Source organism: Glycine max, chromosome 11 (assembly GCF_000004515.6).
Source record: "Glycine max cultivar Williams 82 chromosome 11, Glycine_max_v4.0, whole genome shotgun sequence".
Lineage (NCBI taxonomy): Eukaryota > Viridiplantae > Streptophyta > Magnoliopsida > Fabales > Fabaceae > Glycine > Glycine max.
Window position 1 is genome coordinate 38,993,385 of NC_038247.2, and position 17,817 is coordinate 39,011,201.

General features: G+C 30.9%; 2 protein-coding genes and 1 pseudogene across 6 annotated transcripts; all 3 read right to left on the bottom strand.

Moving 5' to 3' along the window:
- Positions 1-1,310: 1,310 nt before the first annotated feature.
- LOC100792667 (serine/threonine-protein phosphatase 6 regulatory ankyrin repeat subunit C-like) lies at positions 1,311-3,212 on the bottom strand (annotated as a pseudogene).
- A 2,073-nt stretch (positions 3,213-5,285) lies between these two features.
- Positions 5,286-7,513, bottom strand: LOC100792132 (OVARIAN TUMOR DOMAIN-containing deubiquitinating enzyme 4). 4 transcript variants are annotated; one of them, XM_006591398.3, is made up of 5 exons: positions 7,137-7,513; positions 6,670-6,791; positions 6,355-6,395; positions 5,868-5,966; positions 5,286-5,609 (listed from the first exon to the last, which is right to left on the bottom strand). In XM_006591398.3, the coding sequence occupies exons 1-5, from the start codon at positions 7,159-7,161 to the stop codon at positions 5,456-5,458; spliced, it is 441 nt and encodes a 146-aa protein (XP_006591461.1). In that variant the 5' UTR covers positions 7,162-7,513; the 3' UTR covers positions 5,286-5,455. The 4 variants fall into 4 exon arrangements, with proteins under 4 accessions (XP_006591461.1, XP_006591462.1, XP_040862901.1 ...); XM_006591399.4 differs by having other exon boundaries at positions 5,286-5,584; positions 7,116-7,435; XM_041006967.1 differs by having other exon boundaries at positions 5,286-5,584; positions 7,137-7,411.
- Positions 7,514-9,226: 1,713 nt separating this feature from the next.
- LOC100804344 (U-box domain-containing protein 45) lies at positions 9,227-14,434 on the bottom strand. Of its 2 annotated transcripts, XM_003538512.5 has the most exons (6): positions 14,159-14,433; positions 13,143-13,236; positions 12,551-12,736; positions 12,272-12,379; positions 10,763-11,922; positions 9,227-10,162 (listed from the first exon to the last, which is right to left on the bottom strand). In XM_003538512.5, the coding sequence occupies exons 2-6, from the start codon at positions 13,191-13,193 to the stop codon at positions 9,373-9,375; spliced, it is 2,295 nt and encodes a 764-aa protein (XP_003538560.1). In that variant the 5' UTR covers positions 13,194-13,236; positions 14,159-14,433; the 3' UTR covers positions 9,227-9,372. The 2 variants fall into 2 exon arrangements, with proteins under 2 accessions (XP_003538560.1, XP_040862889.1); XM_041006955.1 differs by having other exon boundaries at positions 12,551-13,236; positions 14,159-14,434.
- Positions 14,435-17,817: the final 3,383 nt, after the last annotated feature.

Here is a 17,817-nt window from a genome sequence, read left to right on the forward strand (position 1 = left end):
GAACCTCATATCTTGGTTAAGGAACCCACCTGTCAAATCACTTGTGTTAACAACTTAAAACCTAAAATTATTAACCTAAAGTTAAGAAATAATTGATCAAATTATTAGATTGGTTTGGATTGAAAAAAGATAGATATGATAACAGACCCAATTATAATTGGATTGGTTTGAAATTGAAGTGAAAAACTCAATTAACCTCATATTAATTTGATTTGTTTGAATAAATGAATTCATTGAATTGGATTAATTAAATGAACATCCTTAAGAAATTATTTTTAGTTATTTTATTGGATACATAATAATTTTGGTCTTTGAATACATAAATTGTGACCAATACCATTAAGTTGCATGACATGACCTAATTATTATATTTTTTACATATTCATGGACTAAATAAAAAAATTATTTTAAAAATTAAATCATCACTAATTTACACATTAAAGGATTAAAGGATCAAATTAAAATAATTATTTGTCCTTATTTTATTATTGGTGTGGACTTTTCATTTATCAATAACTAATATTGGTTAAAGAATTCATCCATCTTTCATAAGATCTCTCATTTTAATTTTTCTTCTTCTTAATTTACAAGGTTTGAACCTCATATCATATTTAAGAGATTTGAATCCAATTTCACTTGATACATTTTCTCTAAAATTTTGTTTATCATTTATCATTTCTTCTTAAAAAAATAAACATAAAGTTGATAAGATATAGATTAAATATAAAATATAAAAAAAATATTAATGTAAATAATTAATTTAATGTTTTGATGGATGTGATGTAAATACTAATAATATTTTTTTATTCATAAAAATTCAACTTAATCAAAGAGTTTATAATAAATTACTCCTCCGGCTATGCCCTTTTATTAAGATTATACGTAAAATATTACGCATGGTTCAAGAAATTAACAAAATTCAATTTTAAATAGCAGTCCACTTTTTTGCACAATGGCAATAGTTTGAATCACTTACACACGATTATAATATAGCACTAAACTATTGGCTTGTTTTTTTTTTTTTTTCTGAATAAGCTACTCGCTTGGTTATATATAATAGATAATAGATTTGGTTTCAATCACTCAGTTTTTTTTTATTGAGTTTAATTTTTATAAATTTAAAATTTTGAAAAAATTATTTATCATTCTTCATTAATAACATGACATACGTCTAGTCAAAACTAATACATCTAAAAAACTGAAATTGATTATTTACGTTAAAAACATACGTCTAGTCAAAACCAAGAGTGCATGTACTTCTACAACTACTTAACAACCTTCTCTATGTGTTTTTTCTAGCCATGGCTCCATCAAACTTTATCAGCTCTTCGACCAAAAATGGCTTCTCTAGTTACTAATCTAATCACCCTTACCCACAATTCAGCCATTTGAACCCCACCTTCACACACAAAATGTACCTGTTTATTTTTTGTAGTGACCACATGGAACATTCCTGGCTCATCAACATCAAACTTCCTCCTTCGATTCCATCGAAATTTCGCACTAGGTCCAACCTCAGCTTCTTTACAAATCACGTTTCTCTTACTAGATTTCCCCCAACGTAACATTCCAGCAGCTCCAACCATCTCTAGTAACTTACCATGAGGTGAACCTTTACCACACTTTGTATGTTTTTTAACACGACCACCACACAAGACTAGTCTTCGAGCTACCTCATCCAATATCACACGTTCTGCATCATTTCCTGCACCATTTTCTCTTGCAAGTAAAAGTGCTGTCTCATGTCTCTCATTCTGAATATCACATTTAGCACCATATGAGATCAAAAGCTCACACATTTCGCCGTGGCATCCTCTTGCTGCTAACATCAAAGGGGTATGTCCTTGACCATCAAAAGCATTGACATCATACCCTTCTTTTAGTAGTTTTTTGTGAGCAATGATCATGTCCCTACAGCAAGCTGCACGATGGAGAGGATTCACCTCAATTGAAACATTCCCTCCCTTTTTAAGTGCATATTCAAGCATCACCTTGTGGAACACTTCACCATTTTGGCTCACATCTATGAGGTTAAGTGCTGTCAAACCTTACTTGTTTTTAAGATTAGTCACATCGGCCTCAGCAAAAAGAAGCAACTTGAAAGCCTCCACATTGCCCCCTACAGCAGCTATCATAGCAGCTGAAAATCCATTTGCATTTTGCTCATCTAGATCAATGTTCTTACTTTCAATGAGTTTATTCAAACCCTCTATATCATTTGCACGAGTTACGAATAACAAAGCCGAAAATCTAGAGGCATTGCTTGATTTAACAACCTTCCCAGCTCTGATTACATCCGAAATTGCTTTCTGGAAGACTTTAGTCCACTGAACACAGTTTGCAATTGAAATTGCACAGTGACCAGATGAATTTACCATACCCAAATCAGCACCTGCTGATACTAGTACTCCAAGGCACTTCTCGTGTAGTACCTTGCACAGATCATCAATGCTGTATCTCCAGATTTTGTTTGGGAGTCCTAGTTACAACCACCATTGATCAGGCACTGAAGAATGTTACACGATCCAAGCCGTGCAGCCATGTGAATAGGGTGTTCATTGGTTTCTTCTGTAGTTTAATTTGCACTACCACTTCTGCATCAGCACCATTGTTTAGAAGTATAGTTACGGCCTTTTCATTGTGACAAATGATGGCATGGTGTAAGAGACTCCTTCCAATGTGCAGGATATTAGGTGAGAGATGACAGAGTAGCATGTGCAATAATTTTAATTCTTACAGGAAAAAAATTATGAATAACATGTTGTTAGCTGAGTAAAAATAGCTTAGATTAGAATTTTTAAAGAGAAAAAAAGTTATAAACTAACAATATAATTTTTTTTACATATAATTCATTATTCATTATGTAGAATAAATTTATTAATTTTTAAAATAACTTAAACCATGATTTATAATTAGAGATCATATAAAATTATTTTATATCATTATAGACATTAAACTTTTTTTAAAATAATGTCTTGAATTTAAATGTTGATAATCGAGACAAAAATTTTCATTAAAGATAGTTATTTAACAAAGATTAATCATTGATAATTAACCATTGTTTTGAAAAATATTATTTTAAAAAAATATTAATTATTTTCCTTTTCAAAAATCATCTTTAATACACACCCACACTTACGTGTGAGACTATTTGTTTTATAAGTCTCCTTCAGTCTTCCATATTCACTCTTATTTGAATATTTTATTTTCATTGGTCAACTTCACTTTCTTAACATGCATATTTGAAATATTTTTTTATATTTTTAATATCAATCGAATGATTTAAAAAATTATAATTGAATATTAAAAGTCAATTTCAAATATATACTCCTGACATAATTTCTTATCTTTAGTTTGAATTTGAATTTTTTTCAATAAAAAAATATCAATCATTTAAAACTATCATAGATCACAACATAAATTATTTTTATCTTCAAAAATATTTATTTAGAAATATTTATTTATTGTAAATTATAAATTTCAATTATGAAAAACAAATATTTATTTTTGTTAAATATACAAACTAAAATATTAAATATTTGTTAGTATCGTGCTTAAAGTTTAAATACTTCGCAATTGTATTCCTACTTTTTTTTGTGTGTGAAAGAACTGTATTATCCATTCCCTTGAGTACATTCACTTATATTTTTTACATACGGATTAAGAAAATAATTAATTTTTAATTTTTATGAAAATTTCTTAATTTCCTATTTTCCCCTGTATTTCTCATTATTAATTTATCTACGAATACTTATTAATTAATTGTGTGGGTTAGAATTGAAAAATATTTAAAATAAAACGAAAAGTTACGAAAAATATTTGAAAGAAACGGGAAGAATCTTATTAAAAGAATAATTATCTCCTATTTAAAGAATAATTGTCTCCATTTCTTTAAAAAAGAAAAAAACAAATGGAGAGAATTATTCTTTTAATAAGATTAGTTAAAGTTAATTCACAATTATATTTAGGTAAATTTTCTTAAGACGTACGTATTGTATCAAATGATCGATAATTATTATTTTAATAAAAATATAAATAATTTAAATTAAAGAAAATAATAATTAAGGTTAATTATTAGATGGATAGAAATTATATTTTACCATATAAAAGAACAATTGATCAGCTGATAATGTAATAGTTATGTAACTTTAGGTAGGACTAACTATTTTATTTTATTTTCCAAGTAACTTTAGGACATATTAAGATGGCCTAAGAACAAGAGAGAAAGAAAACATATGTGAGAGGAGACAAGAAAGGTGGATGTCACCATTGTAGATATTTCCAATGCAAGCACTTTCCCCGCACTCAAATATACTCCTTTAACCATTAGCTGGATTTGGCCTGCATTTGATTTGGTTTAATTTCCCCCACAAAGCCAACAATTAATACATATATAAGGAAATGAAATTATAATACCTGCTTAAGCCTTGACAATGTCTCTCTTTCTTTCTTGACTACATTCATTCTGATAATTGATCCAGAAGGCTAACAAAATTTAGCTAGTGACACTTCATCGTCATTGTATGGTTGATTTCTTTTGGCTATATATGTCTGTGATTCTTTATAAGTGAATAATGCCAGTTTAATTATTTTTAGTAACCTAAATAGTAAGGCTATTTGACTAAAAAAAAATAATCCTTTTTTTATGTACATTTTTTTTTCTTCCCTAAAAGTTACTTTCAAATTAAAATTAAAAAACTATTTTTCATTTTAGTTTAAAAGTTCATTTTAAAATAATTGCCCGCTAACCCAATGCTTAATTAAGAGGGTCTCACTAAATTTCACTTTAATGGTATAAAATTTTATTGAGTATGCTCGGTAGTATACACATATTCATCAATTTAGTGTATGATTGATTCCACAACAAATGAGACATAAAATAAATTTTAAAAGAAATATTTTATTTTAAATGAAAATATTATGTATCAGATCTTTTTGTTAACATGTGAAACCTTTTTAAAATAAATGTATCTTTTTTTATATAAAAATTAACAAAAACATATTTTTTTCTTATAAATCTAAAACTTGATCGAGTCTTAGTTATTTTATCTTTGGATGAATCATAATTTAGTGCTCTTGATTGAAAATGCTCAAAGATATTAATGAATTCAAGTAAACATTCATCTTTGAACTAGGTATTCTCTTGGTCTATGACTATAAATATTAATTAGCTTATTCACGTTCTAAGATATGTACTTTGAACTAACTTGAATATTATATATAGCTACAAATTAAGTAAAATAAAATATGTTTTAAGAAATAAAAGGAGGAGCAGTCGCACCAAGTTTGAATTATCATATACGCATCTAATTGAAGCACTAATGTCATTGGCTAGTTCAAGGACTCAATCAGATCAATCATATATGTGCACAATATTGTCAAGCTCTACAGTTATTGCAAAGAGCATCAACAACACTATTCAAGATAGTTAATTAGGACTGCATACATATAATAACTAGTGGAAGGAACTCTTCAATAATGCATCGTAGTGGCCATAACCATGATAGATCACTCGAATAGGGTTATCCTTCCCATACTCCTGACCGTATTCTGCAATAACTTTAAGGTTACTCGAACTCTTATCCTGCATGAGCACCGTTATAGGCATCCTAGAACCATAAGATATATCGTACGTCATTAGAAATAACATTTACATTTAATATATTTTGTCACGCTATCTATGATTATGCATGGAATCATTTTGAGAAAATAATTAATTATTTGGAACGAACAAATTATACTTATGCCTCTTAAAAGAAATCAATTAACTAATACACAAGTGCCGGCCATCTTAATTAACTTTAGGCAAATCATATATGCATGCAAACTGAAAAGTTTTGCAAATGAAAATAATATATACACTTAACTGTAAGACATGTGAGGACATGAGAAGTTCAGGTTCTCCTCCCCATATGTGAGGCTTTCGCATCTGTACTGTATAGGTATCAAAGTCACCTTCTAGAAACCTGTGCGTTATGAACTAAATACTATTAATGTTTCAGGTTTCAACTTCAAAATGCACTACTACAAGTGAAGACATATATATAATGAGAATATGTCAGCATGATCAGGGATTTAATCTCCAAGTTTGCGTGTAGGGAAGAAAAACATATATTAAGAGAGATTAGTCGCTTAATTAAATAAATTTTAGTATTTTGAGAGATTAATCCTTATCTCACGGTTAGATACCCTAGGTTCATAAAAAATATGTAGGGGATTTTCCTTCAAAAAAATTTAAATAAACCGGCCAACTGGGATCTTTATGACTTTTAGATGAGGAGATTAATACAGATGATACAAATCACATGTTATAAATTTGTAATCAAAACTACCTCCTTCTTCTAGATAACTTACCACTCAGTGTCTACCCTCCTCTTGATGAATTCATCCACAACCTGCAAAATAAGATTTAATGTTTTCCCACAATTCGGGTTCAAATAATGGATCAAAATTATGAAATAACCTACTTAACAAAAGGATCTATGTTCACATAATTTGAGATGGAAATTAATTAGTATGATCTATTTGCACAAATGTTGCTGATGGTCCACCATATAGTAACATCACACTAAATTCTTTGAACAATAAGTATGCCAAACTAGAATTCATTAATTACATGGGAGATCCTTGCTGATAATATATATATATAGATGGGGAAGAAAAGAGTACCTTGGCTCTGAGTTCATCTGCGAGTTCTTTTTGCCTGCTAAGACTTGGAGATGGTTCCCCTGATCTTAGACATGCACCATAAACCACAGATCTAAACAAACATCTACCGTCTCCTGGAATACCTGCAACAAAGAAACAGTTTTAACTTTGAAGTAACACATGATGAGAAAATTTAGCTACAAGGAATTATAACAATTTTTCTACTGAACAGCGCGATTGCAACATGCAATGATATAGGTGCATACTTGTTCAAGTTGAGGTAACTCCTTTCAATTTAAAATTGGAGTCCCAAGCATGCAGTTACTATATACTAAAACAATTACAAGTAACAACCACCAACTTATTAAATATCAAGTCTAATTTAAACATCACTTTTGTAAGAAAACTAATACAGTCAGTATTGAAATTCAGAAGTCATTAATTTTATTGGAATCAGCAAAACCTACGAATTATTGGAAGGTTGTTACCGAGCGATTTTTCTGGCTGTGGCATCACTTGAACCGCAAGCTAAAGCCAAACCAGGTACACTGCTGCATAAATTAAGCAAAAGAATAATTAACAGTATATTGCTCTTGTCTTTTGAGCTTGGAGCTTGGACTTGTTAGGCACTTCCTCCATCCTTTTCATCTGTTCTTTTGGTTGATTTCTGGCATAAAATTCAGCACTAGACAACCGAATCTGATACTTTTTTTTTCAACTTTTTCTTTCTACCCTCTCATTCTGCCAATTAATAAATTCTTTCATAAATCAATGGTAATTAAGTGTTTTTCTTTCAAAAAAAAAAGTCTGATTTTTTTTGTCTGTTTTGGCTGAGATCTCTTTGTGGCCGTAAAGTATTGACATTAGTGTTATTCAATATTCATGATGGCGTATGTTTAGTTTAGAATCGTCCAAAATCATGTAAAAATATATAGTTAACGTAATTTTAAGTAAATATTCATGTACTGTCTAAGTTGAAGAATTGATTCTCATTTTATAATTAATTTTGAGGTGAAATAACCTTAAATATCGTTTGTGTTGGATAAAAAAAATATATATTGATTTTACTACTAATTTGTTTTTTAGAATAAAAACTTCAAAACATGATTCACTTCAAAATTAATTTCATTAAAAAATGTTCACTCACTCTATAATTAGTTTGAGCTGTTGCTTATTAGATAGATCATAGATGCATTTTGTGAGTTGACAGTTTGATCGAGTGTGTGAAACTTGTTCAGAATCAAGCAGTGATTTCAAGATTGGGTAATGGTGGGTGGCTCTCACTAAAGATTGTCGAATAATACACCAACTGTGCAACATGAGATGTTGATGAAGATGCATGTCGCATTTTGAAAAACACGTAATGATAGAACCTTCAACCAAATTGGTTGGACCCCGCAACCGCAATAAATTGTGGACAAAGTTCTTCAACAGTGTGAATATTGGAATGCTATTGTTCTCTCCTGATAAGGAATCGGTTCTTTGGCCTTCACCTTTGTTCCTTGTCTTTTGTGAAGTTGTTGTATTTTCTTTAAAATTATCAAAATTTAACACCCTTTGTTCCTTACACTTTTCATATCCGGGCAATTTGTAGCTTATTCGAGGAATAGGTTAACTGTAAAATGTTGCACTAATAGCGTCACAAATATGCCACGCAGTATTTTCTTTTTCCAAGTGAATTTTCCGAAACAGCAGTGAACTTTAGCTGATGTTTTTTTATCGTTTAAAGTCTATGTCCGTGTCCGGAAATGTTGATTTTAACCGCACAGCATTATTATTGGTTGGGAATTAATTGATGTTTCAAATAGTACTAAATAACAGAGTGTTTGTCAAAAAATACTAAATAACAGATATATATTTGATCATATTTCTCGGCTAGTAAATTATAGACAATACCATCGCCCAGCCTATATGTTGAAATCCTTGACAAATTGACACCATTAGTACACATTGTTCGTTTCCGCTGATAATGATGCTAAACAGCTCTGTGATATAACCAAGTCAAGCCATTACGTTAACTAGTTTGCTCTTGCGCTATCAAATGCTACTTATACGTGCCATATTATTTTGATCTTAACCCTTTAGTTAATCAGAAGATAAGGATAATGACTAATCTGAAATTCAAATTAAGAATTAAATAAAACTTAATCAATAATTATTTTTACTAAAAAATCAAACTGGGATGTCTCATATTAAAAAAGAAAAGAAAGTATGGGCAAAACTACCTATACACCATCACTTATCATATTAAGGTACTAATATGCATTTTTCCGAAACAATAAAAGTTACTTATAAATACAGTTTCTCACAATAAACATTTCAGTTGTGTTAGGCTTTCTGTCTCCAAACAAAAAAATAAAATTCTTTTGGTAGTTAGAAAATTAAAATCAGCTGGCACACTAACAACATGCAACAGAATCTAGCAAAGATACTGGTTATTTCACCGAGGAAACTTCCTAAACCCTAAGACAGAATTCACCGAGGGAAATCTAACACTTTAAGCTCGTAGAAATGCAAACACCCCTCCCCCCACCCAAAAAAAAAACATTTATGAGAGATTGGTATACGAAGGGGGAAGGGACAGGTAATCAACATCCATAAATTACACATGACTGTACATCTCTTCTTTGGGAACCAAAAAGTAAGCAGCACCCGTGAAAACGGGTGAGAGGGTGAAAAGCAGGGCCAGAAAAATTAAGAATCAAACAGAAATTTACATGAAACTTAACACTGGTAAACAGAATAGCTCTTGCTTTTCCAGAGAAAGCTGAAAGCTTTCCCCACCTTTCTTCTAGATATTGATTTAGATAGCAGTTTGGTTTCAGGAGGAGGCATAGACAAATCACTACTTTCGGATTCACGTTGATCAGTCTTAACAGGTGAATGGTCTTGTTGTCGCTGCTCTCGGAAGACCATCAAGAGCTTCTGAGCCTTCTCTCTTCCTCTCGAGGTCCCATTCACCGATATTGACACCAATGCAGGTATAACCCCTTCTTGCAGGACCATCTCACAACATTCCTCACTCCTGTTACACAAAATTAGGAGACAAGAAGCAGCTTGCTCCTGCTCTATGGGCTCACCAGTGTCTAGAGTGGAAGCCAAGGCACTTATAAGTCCAGGAGCCAACATCAATTTCTCTCTTCCCACATGAGAAACCGCCAAATTTATCAAAACAGCTATGCATTTTTCTGTCCACATGCAATCACCCTGGCCTACAAGAAGGGATTGTAGGCTACAAATGATGCCAGATGAAAGGAGGTTTGGAATATTGGAGGGCACAGTAGAAAGGTTATAGAGTGCATGGAGGGAATCTATCTTGCACTGCACTTCTGTCTTGTCTTGAAGAATCTGGATTAGGAACTGGACAGCCTGACTTGTGCCAATCACATGCTTGGCTTCATCGAGGCAAGAAAGATTCAGATACAGGGCAACTGCACAACCATAGGAACTAGTTTTTGAAATCATTTCCTCCAACAACGACAAGATTCCTGTTGCTATCATAATTTCCTTATTTCTGTTGAAAAAAGAAAAAGGGATCAAGCTTGGGTTAACGATGATTTGCAGAAGAAATGAAAAACAAAGACAAAAGGTAGTCATTGAGCCAATTCAGAAAGAGTTAATGGAACATCAATTCTATTATTTCTTCAACAAACTTCATTGCAACATACTAACTAAAGGGTGTAATTCAACAAGGACAGTATCAATTTTCAACATCCACTTGTGCACTATGCATGTCTTCTGTGTTTTTCTACTACGAGCAATTTTCTTTTGGGAATACATCATACAAGATGCTTCAACAAACCAGAGAAAATGATTCTGTAATTCATTTTCCAAATAAAGTTTAAAAGGATTTGCTGGACCAATGCCACTATATTTTTTCCAAAATACAGGAGGCCAACCAAAAACGACAGCAGCTGATATATGGGTAAGGCTCTTTCAGAGCTAGAGGATGAGTAGAAGTTAATCATTGTGAGACTGAAGATACTTTTAACCACAAGATAACAAAGTGACTATGGCATTGGATAAATGAAAGGTGTCAATTTTCAAATAACAATAACTATTATAATTTTGTAATCATATGAAAATCAGTTTTACATTACAATTTAATACACACCTATTGTTATTCACAGCCAAGTTGAACAGAGCCATAGCTCCATTTTCAAGAGCCATCACATTCGCTTCAAGCACAGCTGATTGCAGAAACTGCATAAGTGCTTCAACAAATCCATTGGTGCCCATAAAAATCCTGGCTTCCTCATCATCCCGCAGCAACAGCCTCAACTGTTCAACCACTCTACACTTCCTCTTCCAATTGTTTCCTTCTGTCAAGACTTTAAGAAAACTAAGATACCGTTCATTATCTTCCTCTTGTGCAGAAAAACTTTCAGTTGCATTTCCCCCTGTTTGCTCTGAGATACCACTCTCTTCTACAGGAACAACTTTGACACCCTTCAACTTGCAAGAGCTGACACTGTTTACGGATCTTGAATTTGTGGATTCAGTGTCTGATAATGCCAACCTCCAGTAGTTAAAATCAAGAGATTCAGGAGGGCCTTCAGGAATAGGAACTCCATTCTGTTCACACCAACTAGCCACAAGACCCTTAACACAGTAATTAGGAGTCAAACAAAGATGTGAAAGTTTCTGTTGAGTCTTTGGGCAGGTGTTGTGCCCATCTCTGAACCATTTCTCTATACAAATCCTTTCATATGTTTGCCCAGAAGCAATTATAACAGGATCACTCATAAGTTGCAGAGATATTGGGCACCTTAACTCTTCTGGCGGAAGGAGCATCTGCCCTGATTTCCTATTATTTGGCTTAAAATTAAAGGAACTAAGTTTTGAAAGCTGTCTGTCAAAGGCATGACAATGACCACCGGGAATGCCATCCTCAAGAGATCTCTGAACAGTGGGAGAACAAGGTTGAGAACCCTGAGAATCATTATCATCAGAGAACTCACTTCTAAATAACTTGGAATATTTCCTCATAAGGTGTAAAAGAAAAGCAATAATTGATTCTTTCCGCTTGTCTTCCTCAGCACGAGCCCTTTCTATGAGTTTTTTTAGAGCTCTTCTTTCTGTAAGAGCTGTTCTTGAAGAAGTGATTCCAAGTCTAGTAGCAGCCAGATGAAAACATTCAAGTTCATTACTATCATTAGAGTCACTAAACTTTCTTCCCTGCTGAAGCAATGCAATTAAATCATCCCCAACTTGCTTCTCTGATGGGTCAAGTGCAAATACCGTACTTGCAAGTTCTTTCACAATTTCCTCAATCTGAACAGATGCCGTTTAAAAAAAATCAAATTATGAACAAATTAAGTATTGACAATGATGACATAAAAAAAGTATCACTGTGCATGAGCATTTACATAAAAGTGTCAAAGTGCTAAGAAAGCTGAATTCAAAATATTGCAAATAACATGGCTATGAATTATTATGTAAAGAATACATGAAACTTATAAAATAGGCTCTCCCTTGCTAGATATTCAAAAAGCAATTAGCAAGACTGAGTAAAAGTGTTTAAATAATAGAGCAGGAATGTAGGATCATGAACCTAGAATCAAATGGGGGGAAATCAAACTTGAAAAAAGTGGTGTACATCCATATTGTTGAAATTCCGCACCTGACAACCAATAGATTGAGGAACAATATCTTCCACCCGTTTAAGACTGTCCTCGAGAGCACATTTAGCCTTCTCAAATTTTAGCAGAACAGAATCCCCAGTTATAGCCTGCGTTATAAGTGAAGTTATATGTAAGATACTCTACAAAATGTATTACAGTCAAATAACCTTATGAAGCAACATAAAATAAAATGTAATAAGTGTTAAAGTAAATTAAATCCACCTCTCCAGGCAACCAAATCAGAGAATAAAAATAAAGTTGTACAATAATAATCGTACCAAGTAAAGTTTACTACACTCTGAGCAGTGCTGAAGAACATTCTTTGCCTTTTCTAAGGCTACATGCAATGAACATAATGCCTGAATTCCAGATTTGCTCCTAGGCCTAGCAGCTTCTAAAGAAGGAAATAATGACAATATCTTGCAATATATTGCAAAAAGACACTTGCACATTTCTCCATGTAACTGCTTAAAAAAAAGATATATATTGGTTAGATGATAGATTACATCCACAGAATTAACTAAAAAAAAAAAAAAACTTGCAACAGAATGTGAAACAATGGCCATAAAAAGTGGCGAGAAGAAGAATACAAAATATTTACTCTTTTTTTATAGTTTGGCCACCAATTAAAAAAAATCTTAAACAAAAACAGTGACAAGTCACATACATAAAAGAAAATCTTTCAAATGTGCTACAAACAGTGCTTAGACCACAAAAAAAAAAAAAGACTAATATAAATGCAATTTGTCTCCTTAGTTATACCTTAGCCAAAATATTCTGAGTATTTTTTTTACACGGTACTGACTTACTACATAAAAGCATTAGAATTTCAAAACAGCTCTCGCAATAATTAAAGATGTATCATCATACCTTGGCATCGCTTGCTGCAAAAAAACTTTCTTCAGCCTCAACAACATCCATTATTCACATTCAGTCTGTATTCTTAGGTGCTAACTAACCTCAACTGTATAAAGTATTAAGCAGGATCAAAAAGAAGAAAGAAATAAAGTTAGTAAAGTAGGGTGAAAATGAATGCTACAGCCAGTTTATAGAATGTATAAAAAAAAATCAGCCTAAACCGCTGCAACCAACTAACGAAACATTCCACTACGAAAGTAGGTAGCAAGTTGAACATATTAGTCAGTTTAATATTATAACAGTTAGAGGGACTACTTCAATCTTGTTTCATATGCAAACCATATAATTTGACGCTATCTTTCTTATAAACAATTTTTTTATAAAAAAAAAAATGGTTTATACGAATAAGCATTTTATTTATGCAATGAGCACAATCCGGAAAAAAAAAAAAAAGTAACCAAAATAAAGTCAAATCAGTGAGGAATTAGATTTGCTAAACCCTTAAATTTTAAACAAGCAAAAAACTATCACTTTCTGTTTTCAGCAATTTCTCTCCATCCAAATAGACCACAAGAATTTGTCCAAATGACATCCACAAAAACAATGTACTACCAACAACAAAAAATTTCATAATAGACTGAACAACCAAAGATTAATACAAAATTGGAAAAAGTAACCAAATCAATTTGGACATTCTACCATTGAAAGGAGAAACGTTGATTGAAAAACGAATTCAGAACGTGCAAATTTAACCCAAGAGAACGTCAATTTAACAGCTTCATAATTCCCCCCCCCAAAAAAAACACAAAACAAGATTGCGAGCTAAGATGAAGATCTTCACTCAAATTGACAAACACCGAGGCATCATGTCACCTTGGGCAATATAAATCGAAAAATACATCAATCATTTTTAACTTAATCTGGTCTAAGAAAAGAAAGTAAGAAATATGATTCAAAATGCGAAGCGAAACATTGAAGTTGAGAAGAAGAATATGAAATGAGGGACTATTAGGGTTTGGAAGACGCACCAGGAGAAGAGGAGAGAAGAAATGCAATGAAATGAATCATGTGATTTATGGCCAATAAAAACGCCGCTTCGTGAAAAAAAAATGATGGTTGGGAAGAAGATCTGTAAGGTTTGGTTGAGAGAGACAGGTATTGAGGTCCGAACCGAAGAGCGAATTGCAGGGAGGAAGCGCACGAGGACAGAGGGGACAAAGGGAAAGAAAGAGCAATGCCAAATTGCAATGTGAGAGAGATAGCTGTGCTGTGCTTTGCCGTGTTCGGGAGCGGTAACAAATCATGGAAATTTTCATTTTTAAAATGTCTTTAGTCAATTATTACTTACCATAAGATACTGATAATTATTATTTAGATAATGGAGTATTTCGTATTTGAGTTTTGATAGTGGAAAATATATAATTCAAAGGTTTAAATATTTTTATATCCGATATTTAATATTTCTTCTATTCATATAATTTTTTTCTTTTTTAGTCTTAGTAAGTTCTAATTATTTTTTATTTTGTTTTTATAATACTTTAAATAGTGTTTATAATGAAAAAAAATCAAATAATCATAATTTATAATGACTAAAAATAAAAAAATTACAATGAAAAGAAAAAAAAAACATTGAATTACAAAAATTAATGATGTATTTAAATGAGAAAAATTTTAGTTTTTTATTTTTTTTATTTTTATTCTTAATATATTTATCAAATTTATTAATTACTTTTTAAAAATAAATTATGATTTTATTATTTTTATATTATTTTATATTTTTTAACATATAGTTTTATCAAATATTTAAAACTTAATAAATTAATTTTTTAATTTTCCGTTATCAGCTTTCAACTATCAATTAATTTTTTTATTTATAATTAATTTTTTATTAGTTTTGTCTAACATAATATTTATTAGTTGACAATCTATAAATATTTTTGGAAAAAATCAATTTTTTTAGCATGTCTGGTCTCTCTCATAGTTTCTAGATCTAATTCACTTTTTTAAAAATAAAAAATAAAAATAATTTTTTTTCTGAAAATTAATTATCAAAAAAGTGTATACATATTTTATATCAATAACATAAGTGATTAAAAACATTGTTAGGAAATTAAAATAACATGGGGACAAATTTTGGCTTCTAAGAATGCAATTAATGTTGTTTATCTCTCCCTCCCGCTTCACCGGCCGACATTTGCCGACCTCCTTGTTTGTCGCGTAGCAAACCTGTCATATGTCACAATAGTTGCCCGGTGACAAAATTGTCCCTTTCATTGCTTTTATCTTTTGAAAAAAAACCAAAATCTTCAGGATCTATCCGACAACTACTTTTTTAAGATGTTGAGTACACTCATAATGGATAGAAAAATATCTACTCATGGTTAATTGTAATCTTGTTTAACTGGGACTAATGTTAACACATTCATAAATCGTCCATGCTTTGCAATCCAACGTGCTAGGGTGGGCAAAATTTGTCTACACCGTCACATGGAAACTTGTGGATTCAATTAAAAAAATGAGCAGATTCATGTGCTGGTTGTATTAAAACTCACGTACAATTTTTGGGTTTTTGATTAAGCCATTTCTTATGAGCTGTTATACGATTTATTTATCAAGTATTGTCGTGGTGAAGTAATGTTCTTGACAAGTCTAGTTAAGTTTCTCATAGTGTTTAAAATGTTCGAGATCCTATCCATTGATTAAATTTAACTATAATTAATGTTTAGATATTAATAAAACATTTATATTTTTAATGGATTTAAAAAATTTAAACACCATCATTATATCATCATATAAAGTTCCACATAAAATAATTGAAGATATTTATTTAAAACAATTCAACACACTCAAATAATTTTTTTTTTATAAATTATAATTATCTTTTAAACACTACTAAAAAAGTCATGATTTACATCGTTGATTCTAAGACAGTTCTAAAGAATCATCTTAAAATGATGGACAATGTCATTTTTATAATAAAGTCAAACACAATGATGACGTTTGTCTATCTTTGATCTGTGTACGGGATGACAAAGTCGTAATAAACTACTTACCACAAAACTATATTAAATTTTTTATTATATAGTTCATAATAAACTACTTTTTCTTAAGACATATCTAAGATAAAAAAAATTAAAATATGACTTAGTATTAGTCATGATAAGTACAACCATAGAATAAATAAACTAAATTTTTAAAAAGATTCAATTTTTTCTTATTACTGGTCAACCAATTGTTTTTTTCATATATGAAGTTTTCTGAATTTTTTATGTTTGCAGCTTTTCATATTTGAAATTTTCTTTACAAGTTTCATTTTCTTACAAATATTTTTCTTGTCTTTTGCGTTCATTGTTGAAGCTCTTAAGATATCAATATGCCTATGTCATCTACGATAAAATGGCAAAATTTTCAAGTGATCGGTACAAACATGTTTGGCCCAGCTCGCAACACTTACTTGTTAGTGATAGTCACAATGGTTTACTTGCCTTAGAACATTTTTTGTGAAAATACTTTATTTTGATGTGTTTCACTCTACTTTATATACAAAATTGCAATGCTTTATTTAGGCTTAATGAATTGGCCTCAATAAAAACAAATGAGATTTTAAAAAAATAAACTTCTTAAGATAGTTCTACAGATAACTGCTTTAAAAAGTATTATATTCTAAGACGGTCGTAACACGAGACTGTCTTAAAATTTTAAGACAATCTTGAGGTACGACCGTCTTAAAATATACTACATTATATTATAGGACGGTCTCCGTAATACGATCGTCTTGGTACATTCTAAGATGATTTGTGTCTCCGTAACACAACTATCTTAGAATGTATTACATTATGAGACAGTCTTGGTGTTTGGACCGTCTTAGAATATATAATACAGTCTAAGACAGTTGTCACGAACCATCGTCGTAAACTCATTAATTTTTTACGACATGCGTTATAACGACGTCGCGTAATCGACGTAATATGTTAAAAATAACTTATATAGATAATGTTTTTTTAGTAGTGAAAAAGCCAACTTTGTTAATGTTATCATAATAGCAAGACAATATTAATGTAACGCAACCTAATCAATTAACAATAATAAACTAACAGTAGTTCTAATTTTTAGAAAATTTAACGATTTGTTAGTGTTCCTGTCTAGTCAGTCTTGGATCACTGTAAATACTAACTAGATAGTGGTGTTACGTTACTTTGATTATTGCACATTTGCAAAACACACACATATATATAATATGTGATATTGTTATTTTTATTATTATTATTATTTCATTAGAAGAATCAGAACTCTATTTTTCTTTTTTTACTATCAAGAAAACTGTTTAAAAAACTGCATGACTCTTTAATATCATCATTGGTGTAACTGCAAACTAAGTTATGAAATCATGCCACCGAGAGAGTTTGGGTATACACGAGTGCAAAAAATTGTCAAACTAATGCTGTAAAGTTAATTAGTTAGTTGCATTTTACATCATCTGTACGTGATGTATTCCTAGGATAGTTATATTATATACTAATAATTTTTAATTTAACTTATCTTGAAAAATCACTGTTTATTTCTTTAAAATTGTTGAAAGACATTTTAAAAACAGATAGTAATTATTATTATTCAACACATAATCAATTATAATTATTTTGTCAATCGTAACACTCATATACGATTTAAATATAATTGTCTCTCATAA

What these genes read in the sequence shown, in the direction of transcription:
- LOC100792132 (XM_006591397.3), bottom strand. Translation starts at nt 7,161, where the DNA reads ATGCCACAGCCAGAAAAATCGCTCGGTAACAACCTTCCAATAATTC. An exon ending in TAACAACCTTCCAATAATTC is followed by an intron (nt 6,792 to 7,115) that starts GTAGGTTTTGCT and finishes TCTTTGTTGCAG; the next exon opens with GTATTCCAGGAGACGGTAGA. An exon ending in CAGATGAACTCAGAGCCAAG is followed by an intron (nt 6,396 to 6,669) that starts GTACTCTTTTCT and finishes CTTATTTTGCAG; the next exon opens with GTTGTGGATGAATTCATCAA.
- LOC100804344 (XM_041006955.1), bottom strand. Translation starts at nt 12,838, where the DNA reads ATGGCCATTGTTTCACATTCTGTTGCAAGTTTTTTTTTTTTTTTAGTT. An exon ending in AGTGTAGTAAACTTTACTTG is followed by an intron (nt 12,380 to 12,550) that starts GTACGATTATTA and finishes CTTATAACGCAG; the next exon opens with GCTATAACTGGGGATTCTGT. An exon ending in CTCAATCTATTGGTTGTCAG is followed by an intron (nt 11,923 to 12,271) that starts GTGCGGAATTTC and finishes GCATCTGTTCAG; the next exon opens with ATTGAGGAAATTGTGAAAGA.